Source organism: Ciconia boyciana, chromosome 6 (genome assembly GCF_034638445.1).
Source record: "Ciconia boyciana chromosome 6, ASM3463844v1, whole genome shotgun sequence".
In the NCBI taxonomy this organism is placed as follows: Eukaryota; Metazoa; Chordata; class Aves; order Ciconiiformes; family Ciconiidae; genus Ciconia; species Ciconia boyciana.
The window spans coordinates 27,874,128-27,887,363 of NC_132939.1; the positions used below are offsets into that span (position 1 = coordinate 27,874,128).

General features: G+C 53.3%; 2 protein-coding genes across 3 annotated transcripts in view; one reads left to right on the forward strand and one right to left on the reverse strand.

Moving 5' to 3' along the window:
* Positions 1-5,429, reverse strand: ZNF408 (zinc finger protein 408). The gene is made up of 3 exons (XM_072866119.1): positions 5,044-5,429; positions 4,677-4,969; positions 1-4,190 (listed from the first exon to the last, which is right to left on the reverse strand). Exons 1-3 carry the CDS (start codon positions 5,283-5,285, stop codon positions 2,293-2,295), a joined length of 2,433 nt encoding a protein of 810 aa, XP_072722220.1. The 5' UTR covers positions 5,286-5,429; the 3' UTR covers positions 1-2,292.
* ARHGAP1 (Rho GTPase activating protein 1) overlaps positions 4,907-13,236 on the forward strand; it is a 27,606-nt gene continuing 19,276 nt past the window's right edge. Inside the window, exons 1-3 of one of the 2 annotated variants that reach the window (XM_072866121.1) lie at positions 4,907-5,035; positions 10,669-10,878; positions 11,689-11,781. In XM_072866121.1, the coding sequence (XP_072722222.1) occupies positions 10,740-10,878; positions 11,689-11,781 (232 nt within the window). In that variant the 5' untranslated portion in view covers positions 4,907-5,035; positions 10,669-10,739. Of the gene's footprint in view, positions 5,036-5,305; positions 5,445-10,668; positions 10,879-11,688; positions 11,782-13,236 lie in introns of those variants that run through there. The other variant, XM_072866120.1, reaches the window with a different exon arrangement.

The following is a 13,236-nucleotide window of genomic DNA, read 5'->3' on the forward strand; positions in this document are numbered from 1 at the left end:
GCATTAGATGATCTTACACCCCTTCAGATGCTGCAAACACCAAGTTGTACAGCACTGAACAGATACCTAGTCAGGCCATGGCATAGTGCACAGATCCCATCCATGGTGAGGTTCACCAGCATCACGGTCTTCAGGGCTTTTATAGGATTTTCTTAGGAGTAAACAACTTTATTCATCATTTTGCTGTCATGCAAAAGGTTGTTCACATAAGAACATGCTGCTTCTAAGATAAAGACAAAGACACGGTGGTGGCATCATCACCAGGTGCCCAGTGGGAGCCACCTATGGGCTCCTCAGTCAGGATTAGCTGGCTAAGTTTATCCTGCAGCCAAGTGATATCTGCAGCACAGCACAGACCTGCCCCTACTTACTCGGATCAACTGTTAGGTGAATAATGTTTCTGTGAGGACCCCCTAATTCATAATTGCTCCTACTTTTTCTCTCTTATTATCTCAGAATAAAGAAGGTAGTTACAGGTCAGCAGATTAAGCAATAGGGGCCTGGATTCTCCCCTTCCCTTCCCCCAGTTGCTCCCCCTTCTCTCCCGGTTGTGCTGTGACAGAGGGCACATGCTTCAAACACAGCGCACGAGCCCAGCTCCAGCGAGAACACTTTGCAGCTGTGTCAATATTTGAAAACTGCAAGAGTTAGGACAGGCACCAAAGGGAGAGCAGTAGGAAGCACTGTGGCTTCAAATACAAGGCCCCCTCATATGCCTCTGCTCCCACTGGTCTGCCCCCAAGCACTCAGGGCGAAGACTGAGCTCATCTGCCCCCTGACTTCAAAGAAAATAGCTGAAAATAAGGACACCCAAAGGTTTATCAGCTGAATTCACCTTCCATCCTCACTTCACATCTGACTCTAGCACCTTGTCTGCAAACTGGTCGTAAAAGTTTATGGGAAAAGTTGAATGTACAAAGAGCAGCTTTTCAGATTGTCACATTACTGAGTTCACAGCACCCCAAAAGGCAACTGTGCTACTGATGATTCCCTGGTGACATCATACCCTCCTCTTGTGCAGTGGGCATAAAGAGCTTGAGAATTTAGGACCCTAAACAAAACTTTTTTGGGGAAATGCAGATGTTAGAGAGGGGCAAGATGGAGACCAAGAACAGCTAAAACGGAGGATGCAGCAAACGAAAGCAGTGTTTGTATAACATGTGAAAAGGGAGTGCAGGGTGGGCAAGTCTGAAAGACCTGTTAGGGCTGGTATTGCTGGTCTCTTCCTATAGGGCCACGTTCACGTGGCATTGGGAACTGTGCACTTCCTGAAACGGGACCAATTTCCTTCAGCGTGCCTCAGTTGGCAAAGGAGCACTAAAGATGGAGCAGTGGGTGTAGCTGTGGTGGTGCTGTCTTTTAGCTTTTTGCTGCAAGAGCAGGAAAGAAGAGAGGAAGCAAGAATGTGAGAAAAAGAACACGGGAAACAGATTAACAAACCCAACTTGAACGTGGAGGGGAAAGGCAAAATCTTCTGAGCATGCTGAGATGAACTGTTGGACCCTTACCTGGAGAGGTGAAGAACCTCTCAGCTGGGGACAGTGAAAATTGCACTGTACAATGCTATTTGCATAGTGAGACACAAAACTATCCTTTCATGTCCTCAGACAGACCATCCAGTCACCTTAAGGGCAGGAAGCCGACAGCAAGCAAAACAGGTGACAGCGGAGAAGGAAGACTCAGCCCTAGCTCCAAGGCAGGACTTTGCTTCTGCTAATTGTGAAAAATGCTCTTCAAAAAACCGACGACAGAGTCACCTTGTAAACACTTGGGAAGCTGCTTCCCAGCAATGTCTGGCATCGGCATCACCTTCAAATAATCAGAACTGCTGCTGAGCTCCAAGAGTAAAAGCCCAGGAAAGTGCCTGAATACAACAATTAATTAGAGAAAGAAAAACTTGAAAGGAAGGCATTGTTCAAAGCCGCTGCTTTGAGACTTCTCCTGCCTTCCCCACGGCGCACTGTCACCCACTGACAGCGTAACAGAGGCAGAGCAAAAGCACTGCTCATTAACGCTGTGGGTGTCTTCTCTAGGAAGCTATTCCCATCAACAGCCAATGCCTTCCCTGCACCAGGCCTGGCATGTGGCATGTGTAGGCTCATAGCTCCAAGGGGCAGCTACCAAAAAGACCCAGGTCTACACAGGCAGTTACCTCCAAGGCTGATAATTCTGCCTGGGGCTGAGCCACAGGGCCTTGTTGCCACAGAGAGACAAGAGAGCTAGGTTTTTTGTTGTTTTTTTACCCCATTTTAATAAGTACAGAAGAAGATTAGCCAGGGCAGGCTAGGACAGTCAGGTCCCAGCCTCGACCTCCACCACTTCTGCCACTGCTCCGAAGCCCATCCCCTCCTGAATGATGACCACATCACTTCGTGAGCCCTCGTCCTGCACTATAATGCATTTGTCCTCATGCTCGGAGATGGTAATTTCAATGATGTCCTTTGCTGGTGGCAAATGCCCAGCAGGCCTCCCGTGTGCCCCGGGGTGTGGGGGGCTGCCTCGAGACTGGTAAGTAGCAATGCAGTGACCGCTGGCTGTGATCAGCAGCTCAGCCTCATTTGCTGGTCCTGGCACCTCCACCATGAGCAAGGTGGGCTCTGCTGCAACCTCCTCCTGGTAGCCCTTCCTCTGAGGGCTTTTCCTTGCTGCCTGGTGTAGGTCCACAGCAAGCGAGGCCACCGCAGTGAGTTCCTCAGGGTCCTTTTCCGCCTTGTGGGTGAGCACATGGCGCGCAAGGCTCTGGGGAAGGCTGTAGCCCATGCCACAGAGCTCACATCTGTAGGGCTTGTCAGCCAGGTGGGATTTCTGGTGGCGCCGCAGCTTCGTGGCCAGAGTGTAGGACTTGCCGCACTGCTCACAGCGGAAAGGGCGCTCGCCTGTGTGCAAGCGCTCGTGGGCACGCAGTGTGTGGGGATCCCGCAGTGCCTTGCCGCATACGGTGCACAGGTGGGCCTCACCCGTGTGGGAGATGAGATGGCGCCGCAGCTCTGGCAGCTTGGGGAAGGCGTCGCCGCAGAAGCGGCACTTGTAGGGCTTCTCGCCCGTGTGCAGCCGGAGGTGCTCGCGCAGGTTGCTCTGCTGTCGGAAGTCCTTGCCACAGTAGGGACAGGCGTAAGGGCGCTCCCCCGTGTGCAGGCGCATGTGATTGCGTAAGGAGCCGGAGTTGGCCAGGTGGCGTCCACATATGGCACACTGGCATCCCTTGGGACCAGTGGCCAGGTGGATCTTCCTGTGAATGCGGAGAGAGGGCCGGCGTGCAAAGGCCTTGCCACACTGCTCACAGGAGAAGGGGCGCTGGCCGGTGTGCAGGACCTGGTGCTCCTGCAAGTCTCGCTTGGTGCGGTAAGCCTTGTCGCACTGGGTACACTGGAAAGGACGGACACCTCGGTGGGCCAACACATGGGCCTTGAAGCTCTCCTCTGAACTATAGCTCTTGCCACACTCCGTGCACAGGAAGGGCTTGTGGCCAGCATGGACAAAGCGGTGCTTCTTGAGGTGGCAGAGCTGCAGGAAGGCTTTACCACACTCCCCGCAGCGGTACCTGCGCTTGATCATCTCCTTCTGGGACAGAGCTTTTGGTGGGGGGCCTGGGGTGCCAGAATGACCCTCCACCAGCTCTGTATACTCCTTCTGCCCCTCAGGCCCCTCCAGTGGGCCCTTTTCCCCATGTTCTGGGGATGCCAGTCGGAAGTCTTTGGAAGCTTTGCTCTCTTTCTCACAAGTCTCCACACTCTCTACTTCAGAAGGACTGAGCTGCTGGGATTCCTGCCCAGCTGTCCTGCCACTACAGCCCTGCAGGCACTTCTGGAACTGGCTGGCCAGAGCATGCACCTTGCATGGCTTGCCAACCAAGTGAGCACCGAGTTGAACCCTGCTTGAGGGCGACAACAGATCCAGATCTCCTGGACATGCGTGTTTATGCCCCATCTCCAGTTTTTCTGCTGCAGATCCGGGATCCACACCCTCATCCAGTTCTTCCTTGCACCTGCCATTGGCCTTAATGGTTGAGATGGCCTTGAGGTGCTGATTCTCAGTCCTCAGCACCTTGGCTTGCCATGGCTCACGTTCGGAAGTTGTGCTTTCCTCTTCTTGCAGCCTGTGGAAATGTTTGGCGGCCAGCCTGCTCACCTCAGTAGGGACGTCAAGGACTGTGGTGTCATCAGCTACCACCTCGGAGACACCAGGATCCCCTGCACAAACACAAAAGCATGGCGGGTGAATTAACGCTGGCTGTTGTTACGTGACACGATTGCAGCTGGATCAGAGGAACATGAACCTCGGAGACAGGTACTCTGCTATCCAGTAATCCCGGGGCTCTGGCATGAAAACCATTACTTTTATGACTTTTTCTTTTAAACTGGGGAAGATGGGGGGAATCTCAGTTCTCTCACCACAGACAGTACCCGTGCAGGGTTTCTAGCGTTTCACGGGCAGCATTTCTAGGAGATAACACCACGACTGGCGTAAAACAGGGCGGCATGCTCCCTTCTCGGCTGGTGGCTCTTAGCAGCGACGCGAGGTCAGGACAGCAATCCCGGAGGGGCTGCAGGGCGAACACGCCAGCGCACAGATGCCGGGGACGGCTGAAGGCGCCGGGTCGCCAGCACCCGAGACCCGGGAAGGCCAGGCCGCTCGTTTCACCCAGGCTGGGACGCGCGTCCCGGCACGCCACCTACCTGCCAGGGGCTCCGCCGCCGTCCCGCCGGGAGAGGCCCCGTCCCCCTGCACCGCCACCGCCGCCTCCGCGGTGGCCGCCGGCCGCCCCCTCGGCCCGGCCTCCCGCGGCGCCGCTATCCCCTCGCCTCCGTCCGGCCGCCGCTCCTCCGCCGCGGCCCCGCGGGCCTCCTCGGGCCAGTAGAGCAGCTCCGCGCCCGCCGCGATGGGCCGCCGCGCCCGCAGCTGCAGCCGGCCGCCCGCCCAGCCCAGCGCCACGTTGGCCTCCGCCTCCTTCGGGCTCCGCTGCACCAGGCTGCAAGGCACGGCCACAGCGTCGGCCGCGGGCACGGCCGGCCGGCCGCCCGCCCCGCCGCCCCCGGTACTCACCTCCTCCACCCCGGCCCCGCCGCCTCCTCCCGGGCCCCGCCGGGCGGCCCCAGGAGCGCCCCGGCCGGCAGGGCCCGGCCCACGCACCACACGCCCGTGCCCCGCGCCCGGGACAGCGACGGCCCCAGCGCCAGCCCGGGCGGCAGGCTCCGCAGCGCTGGGCAGGCGGCGCCGGGCGGCTCCTCGGGACCCGGCCCGCCGCCGCCGCCCGCGGGGGACACGCCGGGGCTGGGGAGCTCCATGCCGGCGGAACGGTGCGAGGGGGCGGCGAGCGCGCCCGGACGGCGCCCGGACGGCGGGCGGGGCGGGGCGGCGTTCCCCCGGCGACGGGCCGCGCTTCCGGCGGGCGGCGGATGCCGGCGGGGGGTTGACAGGCGGGGCCGGCCGGGCGGCGGCGGCAGGTACCGGCGGCGGGCACCGGCGGCGGGTGGGGCGTGGTGCGGTGCCGTGCCGTGCCCGGGGAGCGCAGCCGGGCTCTTCGCGCAGCGGCGGCAGCGGGGCCCGGGGCGGGCCGTGGGGGGGTACGGCAGCCTGTCCCGGCGCTGCCGGGGCGGGGAAGGGGCCCGGCGGCGGGGCCGAGGCTGAGCGGGCGGGCCGGGGCTGGGCCCGGAGCCGCGACCCCCCTGCCTGGGTGTTGCCGAGCCCGGGGGGCGCCGGGCTTGCCCCGTGCGGGGAGGCGGTTATTCCTGCGGGAAGCGCCGAGCCCGGGTCCTCGCTGTCCGCCCCGCGGGAGGCTGCGGGGCGCGGCGGGAAGAGCCCGTCCGGGAAGGCGCCGCGGGCACCGGCAGGCGTTGCGGTCCCGGCACCCGGGCGGGGAGAAGAAGGGCTCGGAGGCCGCGGAGTTTTAGTCCCTTCTTTGGTGTTGGCGGTGTAACTGGCCGCTGGGGCTGGGGCACGGCGCCGGGCCGGGCCGGGTCGGGCTCTAGCCCTTGCTGCCGGCTTGTCCCGTCCCCAGCGGCGGGCACTGGCCGGTGGCTGCAGAAGACGGGGTAGGAGCGCTGCGGTAGGGGTGGGGGGGAACTTGCCTTCCCTGTTGGTGCCTAACAGCAGGGGCTGTTAAATGTCCCCCCGTTACGCAGTTGGCGTGTACTGTGGGAACTTGGGGTTTTCTTTTAACAGTGTAAATACCAAATCTTTGAGTCTCTTATTTGAATCTTGAAGTTGGCTCTCTCTGGGTTGTCGCAGGAGCTTGCTCACTCTAAAGGGAACGGGAGAGAGAGGATCAGGCGCACGGTGGGCAGGAGGAGGAGGAGAGGTGCAGCCCCCGTAGGGCTGCGTGTGCCCCCGTTTCCTCACACGCTCCGTGTGTGACGGGTGGATCCTGCACGGCACCGGTAGCAGCCTCTGTACTTTGTGCGAGAGCTCCGAGAGCGGAAGCCTGCAGACAGAAAACCACTACGAGCAGGTTGATTGCTAGCTGGGATGGATTTCCAGCGGGCACAGACACGGCCTTCAGCAAAGGGCTTGAGGTGACTGGGGAAGGAAGGCTGCTCATTTAAAAAGCTGTTACAATAATGAGGGGCCAAAGAGTTTCCCCAAGCAATAGTGTGTTTGTCCTGAGTTAGTTGGTCGTGGTGCGCCAGACAAAGATGGTCTGGCTCTTGACCCTTCGATTCTTCCTGGGTAGTACCGGGGTAGTGATGTTCTCGGTGGTATCATCAGTCTTGGTGTGAGGGAAGACTTGAGCTGGGCCTTCTCAGTGAGTCTCAGTCCTGGGGCTCATTCACGCGAGTGAGGACTTTGAAGGTCTGCTGCTGAGTAACGGCTTCCTTTTTTTGCAATGTGCTTGATACTAAGACTATAGCAAAGTGCAGGGACTTGATTGATGTGTACAGAAAAACAGACGCATGTGTGAACGAAACGAAACTGGGAGGAGGTGCAGATAGCAGCAGAGTCAGAAAAATAATACCGTCACCCCAGAACTGGGATTCCTTTGGGTCTGAGCATTGCTTGTTAATCGGGCAGGGAAGGAGAGGCCACTTGGCTTTTGTAATTCTTTATTGTGTGTACGTACAGGTCCAGGGCGTGGTAATACATGCATAGACATATTTTGATGTGTAGATTTACTTATGAATTAATAGTACATCTGGAAGAAAAACAGGAAAAGGAAACTGCCGAGTAGGTGCAGCTTAGAAATAAATGATGGAAAAGTAGTGAAACTGGAATCGCAGAAAAAAATAGTCTGCGTGAACAGCAGCTAGCAAGACTTCATAGATAGATGTGAGCTCTCTTCCCTGGGTAAATTCTGGTGGGATCTTGTATAAAGAGTCTCCAGCTCATAATTTGTGTGAAAATTGTATTTTAAAGGGCTGAGGTTTCTCTCCTTCAGCAGAACACGTTGTTCTACAGCACATATCTCTGTTATCAAGAAAGTAAATTTTTATTGGACAGCAAGCGTTCAGGTGAACCAGTGTAGGTGCAGAAAATGTACTTAAATGCTTGGAAGAGTGGAAACAGTTGGCTCTTTAGAGCCTCGCAGTAAGTAAATACTTCTGATGTCAAGTGTGATTCTTTAGTCAAACATTTAGAAACTAGGCTTTTTACTTTTTAAATCTAGGTACGTCATTTTTCTTACCTTATGATTGGCTGTACAGGGTATACCACTTGCATCTTGTCATGACATTTATCTAAAACAAGTGGGGTTCTTAAATTGTGTTATGTCTGGTGAGATGCTGTTTTCTGACAACCATTTCACACTTATACTGATATAGGATGTGCTTTCTGTTCAATGACAGGTCCTGCTTATGGGTAATTTTTGAATACACAGCGAAAAATCTCATGCAGCTGCACTGTCAGGAAGTAAAATGGATACCCTTACACTAAGATCCCCAAGTAGTTTCTTACATCCTAACTCCAGGTCTGTCCTCCTCAGAGCCTGCTAGTTCCCAGGCATTTAGAGGATTATATTTCTCTAAACTGTTCTAGGATTACCTGATGTGAGACCCCGTGCTTTTGTCTTTTGTACTGTTGGGAAAGGGCTGGGGAAATTCTGCAAAAGCCTTCTAGAGCTCTGTGGGAGCTACAGTCTGGTTCACAAGAAGGACCTGAAATCTAAGAGGTCTTCTGCTCTGGATCTCCTTCCATTAACATTTCTGCCATGGAGCACTAACCTAGAGCCAAGAAATGGAGCTGCCTGCCTGGCTCTGAAGAGCATGTGGAGGTATCTGGGGAGTCTGGTCTGCCTTTCCAAGGGGTAAGGAAGGTTTTGGCAAGAGCACTACCCACTGGGCTCTTTTTCCAGTGTGGAACTGTAAGGATTCTACTAACGACTTCCTTCTTCCACGTGGTGCCACCCTAGGATTAATTTTATGCCTAGGGAGAAATCCCCCAGTGCTGTCTAATAACCAGCTCTTCTGCCTGTGATCAAGCACTGCAAGTTGACTGTGAAGCCAAGTCGTGATCTGTGTAGGGACAAGTGAAGACACTTGGTGGCTTGCTGGCCCTATGGCAGTACCATCACTGCTCTGTGGGATGATTTGGATTTGGTCCCTAAGAGCTCTGGGACCTCACTTTGGGGACACTCTTGCTACTGGGCATCCCCAAGACTATCACATAAAAGGCATCTCAGTGGATGGTAGCAGTTGAACGTAGGTCCTCTGTCCCCACCAGGGCCAGAAAGTCCCTGGGAGCTGGGAATGCTGAGGGGCTGCCCTGGGGGGCTGTGGATGCTTCCTCAGAGTGGGGTGCTGGGTTGTGGGGCTGCTGTGCTGCAGTGGGGAATGCTTTAAGCGCACTGACTCATAGGAGTGGTGCCTGGTGTTGCCATAGAAATCAGATCAGCTGAAAGGGGTGGGGAGTCCTTGTCCCTTGGCTCTGCTGCTGCGTGGTTCCAGCATGAGCTCACAGTGCAAGGGAACCTGATTTCTTGCTCCTTGTCCCTTCGAGATCAGAGGAGGTCAGACAGCTCTCACCGGAGGGCAGGGAATAATTTTGCTTGGGTCTCTGCTTGGCTGCAGTGGTCAGACCCTTTGTGTTTGCTGTGCTGTCTTGGTGATCCGCTGCTCATATATGTCTTGCTCTTTCATAGTTTGGGAAACTTACTTCATTTGCTTAGCAATAGCTCCCAGCCCTTTGGGAGCCCCAGAGTGGTGAAAGCTGGTTGTAAACTGGTGAGTAGCAGGTAAGGGAGGACAGGAAGTAATAAGCGTGGAGTGATCCAGAGGGAGGGGACAAACACTGAATATCCTATTTCCTGTACTTTCAAAATGCATTCCTAAGCTTGGTCATGAGTGTTGTCCCAAACGTGGACGTGATGCCTTCCAATGCTCAGTCTCTCACAGTTTTCGTCCTCTGTGCTCACATCTGAGTAACTGTTTCATCATCTTCTCTGGATAAATATACACATTCAAGCTCTAAGGGTGGAAGGTGCAAAACATCGTTGCCCCCCTCTGTTCTGCTAAAGGAAATAACTTTACTGTGAATATAATCTTTCCACGCAAAGGTGGTGTGCCTCCTCAGATCATCTTTGAACCCTTTGCTCTCCTTGTAGTGCAAAGCAAGCACATGCCTGTCTGAGAAACAGCGTTACAGAGAGTCTTGCTGATGCAAGGTGTCATTGTGTTTTGCTACAGTTCCTCTTGGCTTGCTGCCTGTTATCTGTGTCGTCTGTGTGAGCAATCCAGATCTACGTACTTGTCCTTTCCAGTGTTTCCTTGCTTATTTCCAGGACATTGGCATTAGAGGATGACACCTGTTTCCTAGGGGGTCATCCCTAAGAACTGGTACCCTTAGGAGGTGCTGTATGCTGTGCTAGCTCAGTCCTAGGTTTGACATATCTTCTACTCCAGGTAAGAGTGAGAAATATTTGCAAGCAACAGCAAACACACTGAGCTGTCTGTTTCTTGGACCCTCTTAATTCCTTGGTCTCCTGAGCATTACGGCTTGCTTGGTGAAAAATACTCATTCTAGCAATACGGCTTTAAGTTAGAGATGATTCCTTGCTGCTTGCTGTCAGGTAGGAGAAAGGATTTGCTGGGTGATGCTGAAAGGAGGTGAAGGTTGTATGTGTATTGTTCTCCCTGTCTTATTAGCTCAGCCTATGAAATCCTGTTTTACGAAGCTGTTCACGTCTGTGTTCAGATCCCAGCACACTGAAGCACCCACTTCAGTGTTGTTGAGAGCTCTGGCCCTCCCTCCCTTATGGGGAGAAGGAGGGGTGATTCCTGGGAAAGCTTCCAGCACTGGGCCAACTGTGGAAACAGCTGGGCTTTGTGCCAGCCTTTCGGAGGGAGGGGGAGCTCAGAGCTGGTACAGTGAGTGTATCAGGCAGGGGCTGGTGTAGCCTGTCGCCTTCCTCGGTGTCTTGCTGCTGCTCCTGTTTCAGGGGAGAAACTACTCTGGACAGAGCTGTGGTCAAGCAGGGACTCGCTGAGGGGGTTGGTGCAGGCTCCTGATGGCCTTTTGATAGCAGTTGGCACGAAAGAATCCGACATATGTCTGACATATGTTGGTGCTCCTGGCTTTGAGGAGGAGGAAGAGTTCCTGCCTGTGTTAAGGGGGAGGGGAAGTATGGTCTCTGGATAAGTAAAGATAAGGAAGGATTTGAGGAAAATCAGTGAGAAGAGGAAAAACCTCTATGGGGAGGTAAACTTGTGATCTCTGTGTCTCACCTAGCAATCTCTGCAGTCCTCATTCTAGACGCTGCAAAATAAAGGACTCTGCAGTCCTCATTCTAGACGCTGCGGTATTTGGGGACCATGGCTACAGACCCACTCTCGGAGCTTCAGGATGACCTGAACTTGGATGATACCAACCAGTCCCTCAGCCAGCTCAAACTGGCCTCCATAGATGATAAGAGCTGGCCAGCAGATGAAGCCCCTGCTTTTCCCAAGTCAGGTAAGTATCCTGCTTGTTTGGGGTCTGGGTTTTGGCCAAAAAGGAATTGTTTGTCCTGCAGCATTGTGGTCATATCTACATATACAGGGAGCCCTAGCTCCATTTAGGCACATTAGGCTCCATTTATAGGCACATTAATCTTGCACCACACCTGAGTGAATTAGCCCTGCCATTGAACAGCACTAAAAAGCTTAGAGCCAGCTGATGTAAATATACTCTTCTCAGTCCTGGGGCTGGCTGCACTTTGGTGCTGACAGTACAGACAGGCTGTAAGTCCTTGAATGTCCTATATTATGGTCTCTTGCAGGATAGTTTGGCCTTCCTGAGTGGGGGGGTCTTGAACTTTCATGTGGGAGGTGGGGCTGGAGATGTGAGTTGTTGCTCTGAAATCCTGTGCTATGGACTGCTGCCCAAAGAGGTCAGGGAAATTAGCTCAAGGGCATATAGGACGGCCATCCATCAAGGGACCATGTTAAGATCCTCCTGCTCTAAAAAGCCATGATAGTGCCCTTGGCACTTGGGTTTTGGTCTTTGTGAATTTTTGTGACACATCTGAACAGTCGTTTTTGATAGGGTGTACATTCTGAGACACATATATGGGCCTCATAGGATTGACAGGTCTCTTCTGAAGTCATTGCTGCTCTTGCCCACTCAGAATTTCAAAGGTGGGTTCTGAGGTGGACAGATGCATACATTAGTCCCTCCCATGTTGAAGAGCCATTTTTTCTCATCCCTTTATCTCCATTGCACCCCTTGCCAGGGTGCTCCAGATCCCTTCTTCTAATTGCTTGTTCCTTGTGTTTTGCGCAGAGGACTCCAAAGGCTCCCCTGAGCCCATCACTCACCTGCGGTGGGATGATCCCTACTATGATATCGCCAGGCACCACATTGTGGAAGTAGCAGGTAGTGGTCTTTCTGTTTTCCCCTTCGATGTCTTTGCAGCTGGGCTGAGGAAGGGTGTTTCTAATGGGGTTGTGGGGGCGTTTGCTATATGCCAGGCCCAAGTGGCAATGGCAGCTGGCATCATAAAGAGAAGGAGCACCAAACTTCTTGAATGTTTGCAATATGTGTAATTTTCTGTTGACCTCGGTTAAACTTGCATTCCTTCTTGGCTCTTTACTGTCTTGATTATATTATTAGCAGGACTTGGTTGCTTTTGCTGCATTGTTTTCGATGTGGCCCTTGACTCTATCCTGAGCACAAGATGTGTTTTTTGCATGATAATGCCACAGAAATTACCTAGTTACGCAGTACAGCTGCAAGGTCCTCAGCTGACTGAGTAATCCACAGCAGGTCTGGCAGCTCTCTTATATCTGAATAGCCAGAGCTTGCCATCCTGTCCAGAAACAGCATTTACAGAAATCTGAATTAGGGGAATAGGCCCATGGCCCACTGCAAGGAAAGACCTGATCACTCAGGGTGGTTGGATTTGGATTTTCTCTGTGTGGCTGTCATATCCATATTATTTTAATTGCAGTAACCCTCAGCAATTTACTGATGGGACCTCCATAAGAAAGAGTTTTGGGGGTAGTTTTTAGGAGGGAAGGGTAATCCCCGTTTGTCTTGCGTTCCTTGTTTAAAAAAAAAAGGCGCCTCTTCAGCCTGTTGTGACTTGATTCACACTTCCTGCTCGATTATCTGTAGCCACCTCCTACCCCTCCTATTGCTATTTCTCTGTGCCTTGGTCGCTGCCTCACATGTGAATTTGCAGCGAAGCAAGACACAAGCTGGAGTCCTCCTGATTCAGGGTTGTTCTGCAGCAGGGTTTGACCACAGAGGGGAGATTCTCAGGCACTTACCTTGGTAAGAATTGTCCTGACATCATTCTTTTCTGGGTTGTCTTATAGAATGAGCTTTCTTTCTCCTAACCTCTCATGTTACATCTTTTGGGGAGCAAAATGATAATGGCAAACTCAAAACTTTGTTGTCCTTTGTCTCATGTGTGCTTCTGGCTGCTCAGGTTGACAGGCCAGGTGTTTAGCATTTGGGCCATTATGTCTTGTAGATTTGCCACAAGTGCTTTCATTTGCAAATGTATTACTAACCTTCTTTTCCATGGGGCTGGAGTTTCAGGACTGGGGTTTATAGAGGTCTGCACTCTGGTCTCCCTTCTGCTGAAACTGGGAAGGGACAGATGTGTGGACTCCACCGTTTCAGTGATAATAGCTAGAATATTTGGAATGCAAATGTGTCCCGGTTTCAGCTGAGATAGAGTTAATTTTCTTTATAGTGGCTGGTATGGGGCTATGTTTTGGATTTGTGCTGAAAACAGCGTTGATAATACAGAGATGTTTCAGTTGTTGCTGCACTAGTCAAGGACTTTTCAGCTTCCCATGCTCTGCCAGGTGCAGAAGAAGC

Excerpts from the sequence above, each read along its gene's own strand:
- ZNF408 (XM_072866119.1), bottom strand. The coding sequence starts at position 5,285 with ATGGAGCTCCCCAGCCCCGGCGTGTCCCCCGCGGGCGGCGGCGGCGGG. Across the intron at positions 4,970-5,043 it reads GCGGGGCCGGGGTGGAGGAG|CCTGGTGCAGCGGAGCCCGA; the intron begins GTGAGTACCGGG and ends CGTGCCTTGCAG. Across the intron at positions 4,191-4,676 it reads GGCGGCGGAGCCCCTGGCAG|GGGATCCTGGTGTCTCCGAG; the intron begins GTAGGTGGCGTG and ends GTGTTTGTGCAG.